The sequence below is a fragment of the Gigantopelta aegis genome, chromosome 10 (genome assembly GCF_016097555.1).
Source record: "Gigantopelta aegis isolate Gae_Host chromosome 10, Gae_host_genome, whole genome shotgun sequence".
In the NCBI taxonomy this organism is placed as follows: Eukaryota; Metazoa; Mollusca; class Gastropoda; order Neomphalida; family Peltospiridae; genus Gigantopelta; species Gigantopelta aegis.
Window position 1 is genome coordinate 68,067,857 of NC_054708.1, and position 19,759 is coordinate 68,087,615.

Sequence of the window (19,759 nt, forward strand, 5' to 3'; positions counted from 1 at the left end):
CTGCTCTAAAGTCTTTCTTTTATGGAAGGAAATTGAACGATGGATTCAGAACAAAGGTGAACATACACAACTCGATAAACAGACAGTCTTGTTTGGAATCATAAAGAGGAAAAAAAGTAAGATGGTATTTATTAATTGGCTCATTATCAATGTTAAATGCTATATATATATATATATATATATATATATATATATATATATATATATATATATATATATATATATATATATCTAAAATGCAGAAATATGGACCTAACATATATGCTTTTTAAAAATTTTAAAAGATAAAATAGAAATTGAAAAATATATACTTCTAAAAAATTGTCAATTTCAAGAATTTGAGGAATATTGGACACCTTGGTCCAGATACCTAAAAACAAGACATGGCAATACAATGTTCTAGAGGTATTTCAATACAAACATGTTTTCTCTTTCGAAATCAAAGTATTTAATTCACTCTTTCTTTCCTTCTTCCTTCCTTCCCTTCTCCCTTTACCATTCCCTTTAAATCTATCCTCTACCTCTATCTTCACTGTTAACCCCACATATTAGTGAACTCCATGTTTTCATGTATTCATGCTTATTAATATTATTATATTGATTCTAATTACACTATATGATATATATATATATATATATATATATATATATATATATATATATATATATATATATAATATTGATATGTACTTATATCATGGATGTAAGGTAGTGAAATCTGGGCCCCCAACCCTGAGACTATCACACTTGTGTCTTAGTACCTTAAATTAGTTTGTGGTGAAACTGTACTAGTCGTAATGGAAGACAACGTGTACTCTTGACTTCCAGTAGTATTCATCACCATAGTGATATTTCCTTCGCATCCGTAGGTCGGTGCTGGTGGAAGTGGCACGGGTGGCGAGCCATATATCTGTCCTCCAATGGCCATCCACATGTTAAATATGATCGCTGCTAAACACCCATATAAGGCGCCCTAAAATAATAATAAAAAAACAAGGGTTATTCAAAATTCGAGGACAAACCTGCGAACGTATTATAAGCACCGCCCTAGCTAGTAATGGTAACAAATTCCACTTTGGAATTAACCTCTCTAATGAATATAATCAGTATCATTTAACTAATGCTATAAACAGACATTCCATGAGAAAGAAAAAAAAATGAGTCAGTTTATTATATGTAACCTATTTGTTATGTTAAACGTAGACGGGTTTAAGGTAGTGATCATACACATTTCTCATAAAGAAAAACAAGAGAAAAAAATCATGTACCTTAAATAATAAATATTTATGCAGGTAAATTGCAGGTATCTTGCAGGTAAACATGTCTGTAGTAATGATTGACCACATGCATCACCAAGAATAGAATGCATGAAAAAAAAGCAGAACCGTAAGAAATAGTTCTAACTGAATCTCACTAAATTAGTTCCAAATATAATTATAAATATATAGCGACTACTTGGCATTTACCAAAACTACAACTTACATGTTTATTCGCCCACGGGAAGATGGCTCCCAGGAGAAAAATTCCCAACACAGGTCCACCACAGGCACCCATGGCTGAATTCGCCATCTTTAATACACAAATTTAAGAACATTCTATACTGATCCTCAATCCCGATATTAATTAATCATTATCTATAATCTACATCTCAATAATGGTTCTCTACCTTATGGTATTAGGCTACCAATAACAGTGCCATTTTTAAAATTACCATGTTCAGTATTTCCTGAGGCGATTAAAACATAAAATTATTTCATCTGTTCTAATTTAAATATTTTACTACAATATACTGGTAGATGAGGTCTATTCAATATACAACACTTTTGTACTTGATAACTTTGTGTTAGAGGGTCTATAGATATGTTGTTCCCCTTAATGTTGGTATGTGACCCATTAATTCGCTAATAGTATGTCTTCGCACATCTTTCTGCGTGATCTGTCTTTTGTAACATAGCATTTCAATTCAAGTCACGACTGTTTTGATGACAAGTCGGATTTGTGTTGTAAAACGTTGCTCCATTACATTTCAGGCTTGTGTGCAGAGTACGTGGAGGCGTTTTGGGAGTCAACCGCTGCAAAAATCAGTAATCGACTTGAGTAATTGTTTGTGTTTGTCTTCAGAAGGAAGGAGCGAGTTATAGCTTAGTGGTTAGAGCATTGAGACATAGTTCACTAAACTCACGCAATTTTGAAATCTCACAGTGTAAAAGTTTGTTTTGTTTAACGACACCACTGGAGCACATTGATTTATTAATCATCGGCTGTTGGATGTTAAACGTTTGGTAATTTTGACATATAGTCTTAGAGAGGAAACCCGCTAATTAGTAGCAAGAGATTTTTTATATGTACCATCCCACAGATAGAATAGCACAAACCACGGCCTTAGATATACCAGTCGCGATGCACTGGCTGGAACGAGAATAGCCCATTGAGCACACCGACTGGGAACGATCGCATCCAACGAGCGCTTTACCACTTAGCTACGTCCCGTCCTTAAGCATTGACTTGATGGCGGGGTGATCTATACTTATAGCGGACTCGAGTAACTGTTTGTCTTTATCTTCAGAAGGAACGAGCGAGATATAGCTTAGTGGTTAGAGCGCTGGGACATAGTTCACTAAACTCACGCAACTTTGAAGTATCGCGGTAAAATGCAAAAACACTTGCAAGGACAATGAGATGTCTTTGTAAATTAAGCCCCTGGGATAAAGTGCAATAGATTGAAGAGTCGACTCTCCTCAGGACTAGCATTTCAAAGGCTGTCTAATTTGTATGAAAGTGGTTATAAAGATTCCATTGCTGCTAACTGAAAGGAAACGTACGTGGTGGCATTTTTCCTCTCTCGTGGAATCAAGACCAAAACGGTTGCAGTTAATAACCAACGTTTAAACCTGCATTTCATTTCATTTCAACTTATTTTTGTGCTTATATCCAGTTAAGGTTCAAGCACGTTGTCCAGGGCACACACCTCAGCTATCTTGACTGTCTGTCCAGGACAGTGAGTTAGTTGTTATTTGGTTAGTGGTTATATAGAGAGAAGAGGGTGTTGTGGCCTTGCACCTACCCACTGAGCTCTTAAGAACTCGCTCTGGGTTGGAACCGGTACCGGGCTGTGAAACTTGTACCTACCAGCTTGTAGTCCGATGACAGAAACAAGTAACGTCAGTCACAGTTAATTGTGTGTGCTGGTGTGTCGTTAAACATTCATTCATTCATTTATTCATTCATTCTTTTTCTTTGTTAATAAAATGGCCGCCAAAAATTACCTGGGGTAGTCTGTTGAATTTTATTTCAGCAAAATCAGCTAACGGTCATCGGATAGGAAATCAATAGTGGACATAATGGTGACAAACCAATTTACAGGTATTTAAGTTTATAACGTCCCCTACTGTGAAAATTCCCTTTTGTAAGCGGAGGCGATAGTGTGACAAAAGGGTTAGGGCTTTGGTTAGGGTTAGGGTTAGCGTTACGGTTAGGGGTTAGCGACAAAGTGTGTCGCATAGGAAATATTAGGACACCGGTCCTTTTCTTTCCGACTCTACTAACTTAACGTGGTATCGACCGCAACCGACGTGACCGGTGTGGGCAATACATACACACTGCCAAATTAAATAAACAATTTCCTTACCAGACCAACATCTGCCTTTCATTAACCAAATACTCCTAACAGTAAGGTGTAGCACAGTGTCATGGAAGCAGGGTTTTATAAGCTAGTAAGTACGAGTTTGGTGATAGGCGTGAGGTATTGGGAAATGTTTTAGACGATGGAAGGGCGGGGGTGGTGGAGGCAGGCAAAATACGTTTTGTCTGGAAGATATCGAATACCCTCTCTACGGGTGCTCGCCTGAGGTGCTTGCGTTGCAGGATCGAACCACCTCAGTGGATCAATTCAACTGATTGGGGTTCTCGTTCCAACCAGTGAACAATAACTAGTCAAAGGCCGTGGTATGTGCTTTCCTGTTTGTAGAAAAGTGCATATAAAAGATCCCTTGCTGCATTAGGAAAAATGTAATGGGTTTCCTCTAATGACTACGTGTCAGGATTACCAAATGTTTGACATCCAATAGCCGATGATTAAACAATGTGCTCTACTGGTGTCGCTAAACAAGACAAACTTTAACTTTAACTTTGAATTACCTGTGTAACAGGTCCGTGAAGTGACTTGGCTAAATACGCCAACCCGATGGTGAGCAAACCATAGACAATTACTGAAACAATAACGTGTGACTATTTTAGCGAGGTAAACTCTGGTTTTCAAACTGTTTCTCTAGAATGATCAAACTACATTAAATATGTATAGGTTAGAAGATTTAAGATGTTTCTTCAGAAATAAGAAGGGACGGAGCGGAGCGGAGCCCGTTCATATTTCTGAAGAAACGTCTTAAGCCTTCTAACCGATTTAGACGACATTTCATAGGTTCATTGCTTGATCTGGGCGGGGCAAGCGTCATTGCGTGTTCGCGCCAGTTGTTTTGATGTCATTCGTACAGGTCTTGGCGATGATGTCTGACCAATTGTATCGAAGTAATTTTGGTCACGTAACTTGTTATTAAGACGGCTTTTTGGTGTGTCGTCACGATTAAGACGATCGAAATGATGATATCCGATTGGTTCAATTGGACAGTAACCGAGGAAATGCCGTCTAAATTCAGTTTGAAATTAATATTAGTTCAGAACTGAACAACGAAATAAATTGTAATAATGAGATTTAATTTCTGCGCATAAAATATTCCTATAAACGTATTACAATTTCTATTCAAATATTTATAAATAAGGTTTCTTCTGACTGTAGGAAACACTTAAGTAGTGTGACAAAGTTTAGATGTATGCTTCAGTTACTTGTAATATTTAAAAAAACAAACACACACAGACACACACACACACACACACTCTCTCTCTCTCTCTCTCTCTCTCTCTCTCTCTCTCTCTCTCTCTCTCTCTCTCTCTCTCTCTCTCTCTCACTGAATCAACTAGAATGTATACGATCTACCATGCACTGTATATAATTATATTAAAATAATGTAAAAATATTACCAAATAGTTTAGCTATAAGGGTAGCTGTACTCTCCTTTAGTTTGAATTTGGCAATCGGGTAGCCAAGCAAATCTTCAACTGTGTTAGCTGCCAAAGCATTAATTCCAGAAGAAAATGTGCTGAGTAAACAAAACATAAAAAAAATTCATATAATGTATGTTAAAAAAAACTTACACGTTAAATAGTATGTCCGTCTACAGTGTGATCAACATCACCATTAGTAACATGAAGGTATTTACACGGCATGACGTCTGCCTTCCCAGTGGTTAAATGACCTGAAATAGTCATTGTTTTCACAGCTAGTTGTGCGAAACGTATTTCTTAATATAAATGTCAATTCGTTCGACAATACAGACCACCTAAAATGTTTTAATCGTGTCTGGAGCCGATTTAGGCCCAAACCCTACCGAATGTCTTGGTCTGACTTTGGCGAGTATGGTACAAGTCGTTGCTCGAAAAAGAAAGCGCCAGACCCAAACCCAGCTGCGGTGTGTTTTGGGTCAAAATTATGTTTGTTCTTGATGACCTAAAGTGATCATAATTGTTACACATCCTGCGAAGTCGCCATTGTACAGACATCAACCCTATCTGAATATTTTTGTTTTTCACAAATGCAGAGATAATATTATGTTCAAATTTTATTTCAGATATTTTTAAAATGTACCATCCGTCATATTTAACTTTATGATAGAGCGACTAAATGTGCATAATAATTAATAAACTAACCGTGGTTTGTGAGCTGGAAATGGTATGGCTGACATTGGTCAAAGTATTATTGTTATTATCATTTTCTTTTTTATTAATAAGTTATTTTTGCTCGATTTGTTATTAACAATTTCTTTGTTTTGTTCGATAATTCAACGTTCTAAACTAATTTTGTTACTCAGTGTGTGATTGTTACCTTTGAAGAACTAATTTCTTAAAAGAACATGGGCTGTTCAACAATTACGTAATGTTACGGGGTAGGTACAAGGCGTTGCAAAGAATTGACTAACGTTATGAAAAAAAATCCCAAACAAACTGTACCAATGTACGAATTATTTTATTCATAAAGTCAATGCAGAGTATTTGTTCTTTTCTCTGTCATTTAATAATAATACAACACACACACACACACACACACACACACCATTTTATAGGAGATGGTCGTAATGTTACGAAATGTTATAATGGGGCGTCGTTGAAGGCCCACGTACACACATTCATGTTAAATTTAACCTGCATACATGTTAACCGTACATTTTGTTTTTCAGGGACATAATTCTAAAAGACCATGGAGCTGTGTGCACTGTGCGAAAAGATCATCAACGCGGATGGGAAGACTCATCTCAACTACTAGAGGAAGAGACTCTAAAACACTGACCAGGAGATTGACTGTCAAGTAGAGCTGGCAGCAGTTCCCAAACTTGAGTTTCCTCATATTTGAAAAGGATATAATTGTGTGTAGCGAGTGAATTCGAGAACAGGGAAGATCTTGAAGTAATCTCAGACTCTTCCTTGCACGACAAACTGTTGAAAGGTGAACTGTCACATGGCTCTATGAAAGACAATGACCATCTCACCAGAATCAGCAGAAAGCTGCATGAAACGAAACTGACACTGACTGAAGAACTAGTGAACTATGGCTTCAGTATATGTCTGTGGTTGATATTATGCTTTCCGGAGGCTGGTTCCGTCACCGGTCAGCTGTACATAAGATACTCCCATATCTTGCTGTAGCTGGACACAACTTATACAGAAACTCCACTATCTGTTCTTGCAACAGATGACCAAACTTGACAAAACCAACCAGGTTGTCGATAAAAGCTCCACGGATGGATACCATGTCGTGAGACGAAGCAACATATACTAGGATGGCATTTCACCAGACTTTACTATTGAGCAGACCCTGATGCGCGGTGTAAAAGAGCAGGTGGCCTCATTCAAGGGACAGGGATAACGGAATTGCAACATGCAAAGTTGGTGCTTTCCATGCCAGCATGTGCTGATATAAACAATGTCATGTAGGAAGTCACTAGAAATCGGCGACTTACGAGCGATCAGCACATAGAGTTGGGATGCAGACAAACGGCAAAGGACACAGTGGATATGATTGTGATTACATCCTACCTTTGGGAAAGAAATCAATTTGCTGACGGTCCCACCCTTAGAAACATTGCTGTTGGTGTTATCGAAAATTCACTTGTCAACGTTAGCACGGCAAAGACAGTTGGTCTTAAAAGTCTCAAAGCAAACAGCAGCAGAGATTACCCTGAAAAAGAAGGAAGTCCAGACGCTGGGGAAAAGCATGTCTGTAACGTGGATGGCAGGCCACAATCAGTCGACCAGCAACTTCTTTTGCAACTTTTCAGAACAGCAGCCAATACCATCGCTGATGACATAAAATAAGGCAGCACTGGCAAATGAGTTTTGGAAACTTATTCTTGTCAATGGTAACGCTCTCAGTCCGTCAGTACAAAATGACGTACAGTTAGTAATTGATGAAGGCTCCTTACGTCATCGACTGAATACTATCCTAAAGCTGTTGTTGTGATTGGCGGATATATGCCAAGACCCACAACAAAATACATGATCCACCTAAGGCGTGCCAAGGTATGGAAAGCGAATGCTGTTCATTTTGTGCCCGATATGATTCTCAGATCTACAAAAGAGTATTTTTACCAAAGAGAACAAGCAGCGTTTCGTTTGTGCACTTGGCAGTTCTTTGGAAAATACATGCATAATCATTTATGCAAAAGTTGATGCTGACTTACAGATCGTCAGAGTGTACAAAAAGCAATGTTACTGCAATGATTGAAGAAGACACTGATCTGCTCATTGTGACTCGAACTGGCTCACATGACGTCTTAGTTTATTTGAACAAACAAGCTTGTCGGTTCATTTGTGAGATTTTTCTTCACAGTTCAGGAACGTTTTCATTAACAATAAAGTTTAGACAAATAAGTATCTAAATAAAACACTTTACAACCCCCTAAAACCATTAATGTTACTAAGTCGTTTTTGTTTATTCATTAAAATTACCGATATCGGGTCCATATGGCTTGTAGAAACTGACTTAAAATGGAGGAAGCTGAATTAACATTAGGTGTCACATGACCTCACACGTACCAGCTCAACAAGGCCAAATCATTTATTTTTAAAGACTTTCATGCCCCTGTTTCTAGAAAGAAAAAAAAATTCAGTTATTATTTTCGATTTCCAAAACGTATTCGGCATTTTGTGACCCTACTGTAGTGAATAGTAGAACTAGTACATTCGGAACAATTGTAAATAATTCTGAGTGTATATAGGTAGTACTATACCAAATAACTTCCGGCTGGGTCAAAGTTCGAGGTGCACCGAACTTTTGATAGAGAAGTGAACACCACAAGTCCTGTGATTGGTTATAAATGTGAGTGTGTTGGTTGTAAAAAATAATAGTTTCATCTGGGAAAAATAAATGTGCAATTTTATTTCATCTAGTACCAATGTGTCAAGTAGCCTTGTGCTTGAAACATGTATGGGGTACCTGTAAAAAAAAGTACTCGAATTTTGTGCGAAACTAGGGTAGTCATAGACGCTACCCGTTATCTCAGAAACGAGCAGCTTGACCCCCATTTTTTTCTGATTCACTTTAAGTGTACGGGGTGGTAGTATTTATATCCGTGGCGTTTATGTCGGTTGATACGTTGCAGGTAGGAGTTTTAGCCGCATATGTTACTATTGTCGTCTATGGGATTTGATTTGGTAGTATACACCCTATATTGTTTTAACTAAGAATCACTTGATTAAAAAAATTATATTTTACACACTATCAACTGGTATGGACGTATTGCCTGTCTGTATTGACATCAAGTGCTGTCAGCGATCATGGGGGTAAAAGAGGTAAACTGACTACTCTTGACAAATTGAAATTTTCCTTTTAAAAATATTAATCAAAGTGTTCGTTCACTGTGCATAGTTGAAAAACGTATTTTGTCATGTAGTTGCTTAAATTTTTTTTTTAAAATGACGAACCGCGCAGGCGTGAGAGTTATTTTAACAAACGCGTGTGCTAGAAGTTGGAAACAAAAACGCTTTCCTATTTACTGGATAGTGTTATACTCATGTTTACTAGAATGGATTTGTTTTACATCCATGTTGATTTATTTTTTCGTTATCTAATTGTCTGTTTTATTTCATGTACCCAACTGATAAAAAAATAATTGTTCTGCAAGTATCGTATTAATGTTTTTGCCGTTGGCCTAACGCAGTTTGGGACGTCGATGGTAGTTGTTTACATAATGACGTCATCAAATCAATATTAAACAATTATGCAGAGCCACACACATTTCTAACTTTTGCAATATGTAGAGATGGTCTTTGTGATAGTGTTACAACAAAAAAACCTTGTGTACCAATTTGTTTTAGGTCATAGTTAATTTTGCCACAGGGTACGACACTACATAGGCAATTGACCACACATCGTTCCAGTTATGGCCAACGCCAACGCAGTGTTCCAACATGACAACGCCAGGCCTCACACAGCACGTCTCACAACGGCTTTCCTACAGAACAACAACATTAATGTCCTTCCTTGACCATCGATATCACCGGATTTGGACCGACGCCTCCGACAGCGACAACCACAGCCCCAGACCCTGCCCGAGCTGGCAGCAGCCTTGCAGGCCGAGTGGGCCACCATCCCCCGGGACGTCATCCGTACTCTGGTTGCTTCAATGGGCAGGCGGTGCCAGGCAGTTGTCAACACACGCGGAGGTCACACCCGGTATTGACTCCAGATGACCTTGACCTTGGTGGTGTGTCCTATCACTTACTCACAATGGACTAGAGTGAATTGTGAACAATCCTGCAACATGTGGTAATTATCGGACTCACCATTCAATAATTAAATCAATTCTCCAAATGTTACGACAATGTGTTTTTGCGTTTCTTCTTTTGAAGAGTATATTTATAAATGTATCATTTATAAAGTAGGGATCGAAATATTTGGTATATGTAAATACACGTTAAGTGGCAATAAATGTGTTATGTATGAAGAGAGTATGAGCAAAATATTGCGGAAATATATCAAGTTTACCGATATACAACAATTTTTCTTATTATTATTCATTTATACTAATCTGTGTCAAGTGTCTGTGAAGAAACTGTCATTTTAAAGGGACAGACTCTAGTTTCAACCCGTGAGAATTAACACTAAGTTTAATTAATCTACAAACCTGTAACACATTTGAATAAAGTTACAATTGAGTAAAACATGAGTCTGTGACTTTGAAATGGTGAAATACCCTCTAAAATAGACTACAACTCGACTCCGTAACTGTTACTTCTCAGACGAACGTGCGTTTTTAAAAAATATGACAAATGCATTTTGTGATATTAAAAAACACCAAGATGACCAAAAACACTTCGAATGTACGGAAATTGATAATCTAAAACCATAAAATCTAAGTAAAATATGATTCCAGTTACCAAAAAACCGGTTATAATAGTCAAAAATATGTCTTGGTGTTTAAAAACTAGGGTATGTCCCTTTAAACCAAGGTACCATACACTACGTTAGGGGACTGTGTACCTTAATAAGAAAGAAAGACAGACAAAAAGAAAGACAGACAGAGGTTGTGGTTTTTGTGGAAAATTAATTTAGACTATCCTAAGCTGTGATATACACTAGGTTGTGTGGATTGGTGAAGTCCAGACATACAATATCAACTCACCTAAGAGCACCACTGAAAAGCGTGGATATATAGAGTCCTGCCATTCCTGGAAGCACAGCTAAAACGTCCATCACAAAATAAGGCATCACCTGTAGACGAAACAAAACATTCGTATCACTGTGACTGTGTCATGAACTTTGACCAGAGCCACTGGAGCTCACTTCAGTATTACAATGGAATAAGTTACTTTTAAAATGTCACAGAATGCTGTAATGAGCATTGATGATTCAAAAGAATGACATGGCAACATGCCCTCTGTGTAGCTTTAAGTTAAAAGTAAAATATCATTATTCACATTGTCTGTCTGTTGTGTATGACATAATACTGAACGACAAAACAGTTGCTGCATTCAAATTACATCTCTACATAAGACAGTCCAAAGGATGTTTTGACAAGATCGTGATTGATCATATAGATCACAGTAAGATGTTTCGTTGTACTGGAGTCATGCCATCATTAGAAAGATACATTCTTCCTACTCGTCCTACTGCCACTCTCAAACCTGTACACGACAGAGTTCAATGGATAATTTCAGTAGACATTTCTAAGACCGTAGCTTCTTATACATCAAAATCATTACTTTTTTGTTTTAGATTAACACAACGGACTTGGTTTCTGCTAATAGCGGGTGTCACCAGTGTGGCAGGATATACTTTTCTTTCGCGAACACCGTAATACCATAACTGGTTTTGACAGTGATCATGAGCGCATGGGAACACAACTGTCAAAATATCCGCTGAGTTTTGAGATTTCAATCGTCATGCGGAGTGTCTGTCCTACAAACAAATAGTCTGGATATGATTCAAGACAGCATGCCGTCACGACCTTGTGAAACCTTCTTTTGGACTTTTTTATGCAGAGATAAGTTTTATTCTTTCAAATTTAATATTAGTGTGACAGTATATGTTGTAGCCGTTAGCAGTGTAACTATTGTTATTTGAAGACCATTTTATGTTATGCATATGCACGTGCCTAAAATATAATTTGAAAAAGAGAACTGATAGTATTTCATTAATAATACTCATAAAGGATATTTCATGTTTTTTGACAAATATGATTTATATCTCATCAAGTGAAGTTTGCAATCATATCTCTCGAGTCGTGCTTGCGCGACGAGTGTCATATGATTGCAAACTTCATGACACTATAGTTTGCGATATCTCTTGCGATATTCTCCTAGGAGATATCGCTACTTTTGTATGTTTCAGCGCTAAACCTATTATTAGTGACGTTACGCCACTGTCGTTCTGCTAGTTAACGAGTCTACCACTGCCACATATAGTGATATTCAACCCACATTACTGACATTGTTTACAATTGTCGCAAATGAAAGAATGATAATGGATGGAAAAAAGAATACCCCCTTCGTGTCTTGTAATATCATATTTTATCAGCACACGTTGATAAAAGTATAAAAATCCTCGACAAGCCTCGGATTTCATACTTTTATCAACCTTAACCGTATCAACGTGCTGATAAATGATGATATCACAAGACACTCGGAGAGTATCCTCTATGTAACAAAACGAAAATGTTTTGACTATTAATATCGCTCCAGTTACCTGTGAACATGCTGTGTATCTGTGGAATGCATAGTAGGCATAACCCATATAATGAGGTTGCCCCTAGGTTAACATTGATACAACTATATACATTTAAAGTAATTAAGACCAGTCTTTGAACTGATGGTATTAAAACTTGATGCTTACATGGCTGATGCACTGTCAACTCCAGTGGATTGGAATCACCACAGACGCTTTGTGTGTCTAGTTCAACATGTAATTATCCATTAACAAATAGTCGGAGTGTGGTTATTTTTTGTTGTACAAGACCTGTATGCCATTGCTAGATATCCATACCAGAATATATATACATTGGCGTAGGAAAGTGTCAAAAAGTGGGGATATATATATATATATATAAACTAACAGGCAAAAGAAACTTATCACTTTTAAAATAAGTTTATCTGAATTAAAGATAAGTTTGATAAAAATGATCGTGCATGATTGTTGCATAAATACCGGTGTGGGACAAAGCAAGGAAGCAGTATCAAAAAGAACATCAGAGAGATGCCGATACTTACCCAAGCAGAACGCAACAGAGCTATCGGTATGGCCGATATGGGGGCCTCTCAACGGCAGATTGCAAGAACCTTCAACTGCAGTCAAGCCGCTATCAGCAACTTGTTGAGCTGTTATCAGCAGACAGGCCAGGCACAAGACCGTGCAAGATCGGGAAGACCAAGGGTCACAACGCCATCTGAAGACCGCTACATCCGGACAATCCACCTGCGGAACCGATTCGTGACGGCGATGTCAACGGCGGCGACGGCACTGGGACACCCCATCAGCACACGAACAGTCTTACGACGACTCCGCAGGGCTGGTATCAGAGCTTTCCGCCCCTTCCGTGGAATGGCCTTTACCCCTCTGCACCGTCAACGCAGATTACAATGGGCACGAACTGTACGTCGGTGGCAGCGGCGTGATTGGGAAAGGGTGCTGTTCATGGATGAAATCGCTTCAACATGTTCCGAAATGATGGCCGAGTTCGTATTTATCGACGTAGGGGAGAGCGACTGGCGCCGAACTGCATCCAAGATGTGCACCTTTTTGGTGGAGGCGGCGTCATGGTATGGGGCGATATTTGCGCTCAACGGACAACAAGGCTTCTCATCATCCGTGGAAATCTGACTGGTCAAAGATACAGGGATGAAATGTTGCGACCTGTTGTAGTGCCATTCTTGCGTCAACAGCCTAGGAGTACCCTTTTGCAGCAGAACAATGCACGACCTCATACAGCCAGACTTCATACAGAGCATCTCTGGGATCATCTTGCTCGACAGCAGAGACAACGCGTACCTCCCCCAGCAAATCGACAGCAGCTTGAACAGGTTTTGTTGGATGTTTGGCGCAGAAGTCCTGCTGACGTCATCCGGCGACTGACGACATCCATGAGGAGACGTGCTTTGGCGTGTATTGATGTAAGAGGTAGTCACACACGCTACTGGGGACATGTCTTGTCCCATGATTTGACTTTAGAAGCACCTTTTGAAGGGACTCTGATTGTGTAATTTTTAATTTTGATCCCATGTCTCTTTCGCTCGGCCTTATGGCAAATGCACTATCGATATGGCAATGCTTATTTTGTAATGACATTGGAAAATGATTCCTTTCAGTAAAATAATCATCATATAGATCACATCTGTCTTGGTTTTTCTTTATGAACCTACTGAACAAGGTGATAAGTTTCTTTTGCCTGTTAGTTTATATATGTATATATAAACCATCGCTGCTGCTACTGGGTCAAGAAAAATGGGGGGGGGGGGGCATGGCCCCTCCCCACCTCTTCCCGCTTTTACTGCTGTTATGACAAAATGCACAATATTAAGGTTAGTTATGCTGGCCCGTTATCCACATACATACCTGATTTCGGTTTTCAATTAAACCAGCTTCATACGGATCACACCCTTTCGCGAAGAAGTATGAGAAAACGAGGATTCCGCTAAAACAGAGGATACTTCCGTACACAATGCAGAGGGGTCCATTCAGGAAAAACGCTCTGCAGAAGAAAGAAATTTCATCTCGTTGTTGTTTAACGACACCACTAGAGAACACTTATTAACTAAAATTACAAACTACTGGATGTCAATGATTTGATGTTTGATACATTTTTCTATTTGCAAAAGGGAATATGTTATAGCCTCCATTAGAAATTAGCGAGACAAATTAGGCAGAGCTACGTCCCCTAACCGCTCTCCAGTTCCGGCGCGTTCCGCTAACAGCAAGCATGGCCGATGACCACATTTGATTGTGAATCCTCAATCTGATATTTATGCATGCCATCCCCTGGCATCATAAATGTTTCCACCTATGCTTTAAAAATAAAGAATGATACATGTAAAAATTAAGTTGATTAAATTGCGTTTTGTTATACATGTAATTGACCATGTGTTAAATATAGCAGATGAATCTAGCGTGAAATCTTGCCTCACAGTAATGATCATAATTTCATTTAAACAGACAAACACACCTACGGTTTTAATGAATTGTGTGTGACAATAACACAGTTGTAATAGTTCAATAATAGAAACGCATTTTTTTCATACTATGTAATTTACTACAACTCGTTTATTTCTGAGCCGATTGTTTTCTAAAGTACACACAAAATTAGTATGTTTGTTATTTCCAAAACACTTTTATATTTACGTCAAGCCAAACTGAAATGATTTACAAAAAACAAACACCAAAAAAATCAACACAACAGTTTTGTATAAGTATGGGACGGACTATATGTAATATTCCGATCAGAACAGTCCCCTTTCCCATATGGTCTCCGCAAGTACTCGAGTACTCGGGCACGGATCGAGTCTAGCAAGATTCGAGTCCGTCCACAGGACTCGAGTACTCGTACAAACTGGAGAATAATGATCAGCTATAATACAATGGGCAATGTAGGACCATAATTTCAGCAGTAGATAATCAAGATATAAGTTACACAATTATTCTATGATCATGTGCTAGTTTATCTTTTTAATCTGGCCGTCCGTCTGTCACAATACTGAAAGTATTTACCCCAGTTTGTAAATGCAATACACTGACATGATTTGGCATCCATGTTCAGCGCTGGAATTAAGATGCATAATGTTATTTTACTTTATTCCTTAATCTCATCATCATCTAGTGTAAGGGTCGAGTACTCGGGTCCGATTCGAGTACTCGAGTCCAATATTTTGGAATCGTGGAGGCCCTACTTCCTCGCGTACTATATTATGTAGGGGGTTTTTCAATGTATTTCCTGGGACGTATGACCCAACCCCTCCCTTAAAAACACCACTAGCCAGTCTAGACATGCGCCTGTTTGACTAAATATTTCGTTTGCTCCAAATTAATTAGGCCTATATACATTGCATTATAAAGTGAAAATGTTGCTTTAATAACAGCTCAATATATAATTTAACCTAAAACATCTACCTAGTAACAGTACTTGTTTTGTTTACATCAAAATATTTGTATAAACATATTTATGTTTGTCTTGCATGCTGATTATTTAAGGTAGGTAGATGCCCAACATGTTAAAATGAATACATTGTTGTATTCATGATTATAAGCGTAAGTGGCAGGCAAAACAAAAAACGTAATATATATTTTAATAAAAAACCCCACAACAAATTTACCTTCGCCAACCCCCCCCCCCAGTAACAACAACTCTGCCCCCAAATAAACAATAGCCAACAAAACAAGCCCCCTCCCCACCTCACCCCCCCCCCCCCCCACATACACCTGTACACACGCACAACCAAAAACATAACCCAGCCTAACACGCACATTTAAAAAAAAGGTTTTACCAGTGGCGTAGGAAGGTGGCAAAGGGGGGGGGGGGGGGAGGGAGGGTGGCGCACGCGCATACACACACACGCACATCCGGCTATTGGATGTCAAACATTTTGGTAATTTTGACATTATATTCTTAAAGAGAAAACCTGCTACATTTTTCCGTTAGTAGCAAGGGATCTTTGGTGCACAGGAACCTGTTTTCCGCGAGTATAGTTTCTAACCACGAATGTGACCTACATTTTGGCAGCTCTCATAGTCCTAAGTGAAGATAAGCGTTGAACTGTTGATTGGTTGAAGCTGTTGACGAACCAGTTGAAGAAAGCGCCTAACGTCAACGACCAAAGAGTGTGACGTACACGCGGATCCACCCGGACGCTGCAAGTACAAATAAACCACTACACCACCAAGTTAATTCCATTCAATTTAGTCATCGGATATTCACGTATTTGACAACCAATCGTTTTATTTGCCACGGTTTAATTAGTCATTTTCCTAGGAACATTTCCCTCAAAAATTATCCAAATATAAAATAATATGCCGAAAGTTAACGATGTTCAGGGGCGGATTCAGGCGGGATCCCAAGAAGCCCGCCCCCCCCCCCCCCCCTATTTTTGGTGAAACAATATATATTACAGAATACACAAAAATGCTAAATTATTCTGTCCACTTGTCAAGGACCTTTAAATTCTATTTTCAAAAACTACAACGGGTTTTGGGCCCGTCTATTAAAATATCCTGGATCCGCGCCTGATGTTAAAAAGAGCTTATTTGAGCATTACATTGAATTTGGATTGAAGAGGTAACAAATTAATTGTTAATCGAAAACCCTGTACAATGATATTTCTTTTAAAATTTTGTTCTGTCACATTAATATCCCACATTCACGACATGGACAAATAAATAGAACATGCTATTAATTCGCTATAGGTAAATAATTTTCGGAATTCATTCATCCATTGTGTTTATATGCGATACCGTATGGCCTTTTGAGGTTTAACTAGTTCCGTTTACAAGCTGGTGTTTATTGCTGGATTTGGTACTTACTCGTCGAAGATTATCCGACCTTGTGAGTTTGCAATTTCAAACATATTCTTCACTCCACCCACTTCCATTAATCCCTGGTGAATAATACAATGATATTAAGCATGAACGTCCATGTAGCTTTGACAAAATAGTTCTTAGAATATGTATCACAAATAACGATCTTGAATACAAGCACTAAGATTTAACGTGTCTTTGATATGTCTTCTACATCGTTTCATCAATATCATTAGACGGATAGCAACTGTTTGATCAATATACCAATCGAAAGCAAACAAAAAATGTCTAAACCAATTATGCAGTGAATTACTAATAACAACAGATGAAAACTTAAAATAGTTTTAATTATGACTTGTACTTATGTTATTATGTTGTGTTTCTTATCTATCTCTATCTATCTATCTATCTATCTATCTATCTATCTATATATATATATATATATATATATATATATATATATATATATACACACACAGTTGAATCTCGTTGGCTCGAACCCCGTCGGTGCTCGAGAAAATGTTCGACCCATCGGGTAGTTCGACCGAACCATTCGGTCAACATCGGATATTTCCGTAACATCAGTTAAAAAGTTGAATTAGATAGGTGTCAGGACGTTTCGGCCCCAGTACATGTTCGGCCCCAAACCGTCTCGGCACCTAATTCAATACACGATATATGCTGTAATTGGTATAGTAACACTTTAGATGGTCACATACACCGGTAATAATATAAATAAAATACAAATTTGTAACATTAATTTGTCGAATAACATTCAATGCGCGCGCACACACACACACACACGCACACACACACACACGCGCGCGCATGCATACAATAGACCTACATACATATTATACACAGTGACACGCACACACATACACACATAAACATGTACGTCATCGCGTTCATGTAGAATATCATCGATAAATGATATGGTGATAAAATAAGGAAGCGAAACTTACGTTTAGTATGCTTAGACTTTCATGTTTGTATATTACGTTTGAACATTGTTTCACTAACGATTCAAGCGGTAGAAAGTGATACAAGACAGAACTTACCTAACCCACGATGCCATCACAAACAACTCAGACTAGTTCAGGAATTGTGCATCCGTATGTGTTTTTGCTGTTTGTTTTAAATGCTAGAACACTGAGGTGTGTGCCCAGGACAGGTTGGTTGAACTTTAATGGGACATAAGCACGAAAATAAAGTTGAACTGAACTAGAACATGTCTTAATGATTTACCTACTTTCAATTTACCTACCGGCCTCGGTGGCGCAGTGGTTAAACCATCGATCTCCAGGCTGGTGGGTACTGGGTTCGGATCCCAGTCGAGGCATGGGATTTTTAATCCAGATGCCGACTCCAAACCTTGAGTGAGTGTTCCGCATGGAAAACATTCTTTGTGATCGTATTTAATTTCTGTACACATGTAACCCCTACTGACGTCAAACATTAGTGGTTCCATTTCTAGCCACATTTAAAGCGCCCCTGTTATGGGAAGGATCTATATGGAAATATAATTAAGTAGAACAAACGCAAAACAATTTATTGCAATTTATTAAATTGTATTTACACAAACAAGAAAATCAGTTCATTTTCATTTTTGGATTATCAAAGCTAAATACAGTTTTGGTTGGTTGGCTCTTATTTATTCTTTAACACTCGGATATTATGTTCAATTAAAAACAAACTAATCACAAAAAGAGAGAAAGGAAAAAGAAAGAGAACGAGAGAAAGAAATTACAATACTTACGATAAAATTTAATAACAAAACACAAGTGACTGAATAGTTTGATTTATAAAACAACAATAACCGGGGCTGAAACGACTAGGGTTATGGGGCCGAAACGTCTGGGGCCGAATGTGTAGCGGGGCCAAAACGTCTCGAAAGCATCAGATACATATTATTCGAATCCGGGTCGTTTTCCCCTAAAACCATTATGAACTCTGCGTTGTTTCGCCCTTAGTCCTATTCACCCAGGGTTGGTTCGCCCTAATCTCATTCGTACCGAGTCGTTTCGCCCCACAAAATAAATATATTTATTATAGTTTTGAAGTATTTTTTTCTTCTGTTTATTCATTATTCATTACCAAATATTAGGTAATTTTCTCTCTTTGGATATTAATGCTTTATCAGCTGTTTACTTTCTGTCAGCTGAAGCTAGGTGAAATCAACATACCGTATTCGGCGTTTTAACCTCAGCTGGGTATGTAGTATATTTAATAAGAAACCACAGCACATCAGTAGTATGCAGTGTGACTGTTCATAAATTAATTATTAATGTGAATACATCGTCTGTATATTATCTAAGCTCTGTACGTATTTCATGTATATGGCTTGAGTAAATGATACTGGAAATAAACAAAATTATAATATTTTTTTTATCTGTAAATATAAACATGCAATGTGTGACATCTAAAAATCAATGGATATAGGACAAATCAATGAATAAATGTACTTTATTAACAAAATAAAAATTAGTGCGAATCGAAACATGGGGCGAAACGACTCGGTTAGAGGTACAAATCAACCCTGTTCAAAACGACTCGGTTGAACTAGTAATAAGGGCGAAACGACCTGTTACCATATTATGTTGGTAACTGCAAACTCGATTGTGTGATGCAGAAGCCCTTGTCAGTATTAATTAA

At 38.1% G+C, this 19,759-nt stretch overlaps 1 protein-coding gene across 2 annotated transcripts in view; it reads right to left on the reverse strand.

The window, feature by feature from the left end:
• Window positions 1-19,759, reverse strand: part of LOC121384083 (sodium-coupled monocarboxylate transporter 2-like) — a 51,129-nt gene that overhangs the window by 14,931 nt on the left and 16,439 nt on the right. For both annotated transcript variants that reach the window (XM_041514308.1, XM_041514309.1), the window contains exons 6-13: window positions 17,111-17,184; window positions 16,304-16,441; window positions 14,156-14,291; window positions 10,731-10,819; window positions 5,035-5,153; window positions 4,138-4,208; window positions 1,483-1,569; window positions 762-973 (exon numbers count right to left, since the gene is read on the reverse strand). In XM_041514308.1, the coding sequence (XP_041370242.1) occupies window positions 762-973; window positions 1,483-1,569; window positions 4,138-4,208; window positions 5,035-5,153; window positions 10,731-10,819; window positions 14,156-14,291; window positions 16,304-16,441; window positions 17,111-17,184 (926 nt within the window). The remainder of the gene's footprint in view (window positions 1-761; window positions 974-1,482; window positions 1,570-4,137; window positions 4,209-5,034; window positions 5,154-10,730; window positions 10,820-14,155; window positions 14,292-16,303; window positions 16,442-17,110; window positions 17,185-19,759) is intronic.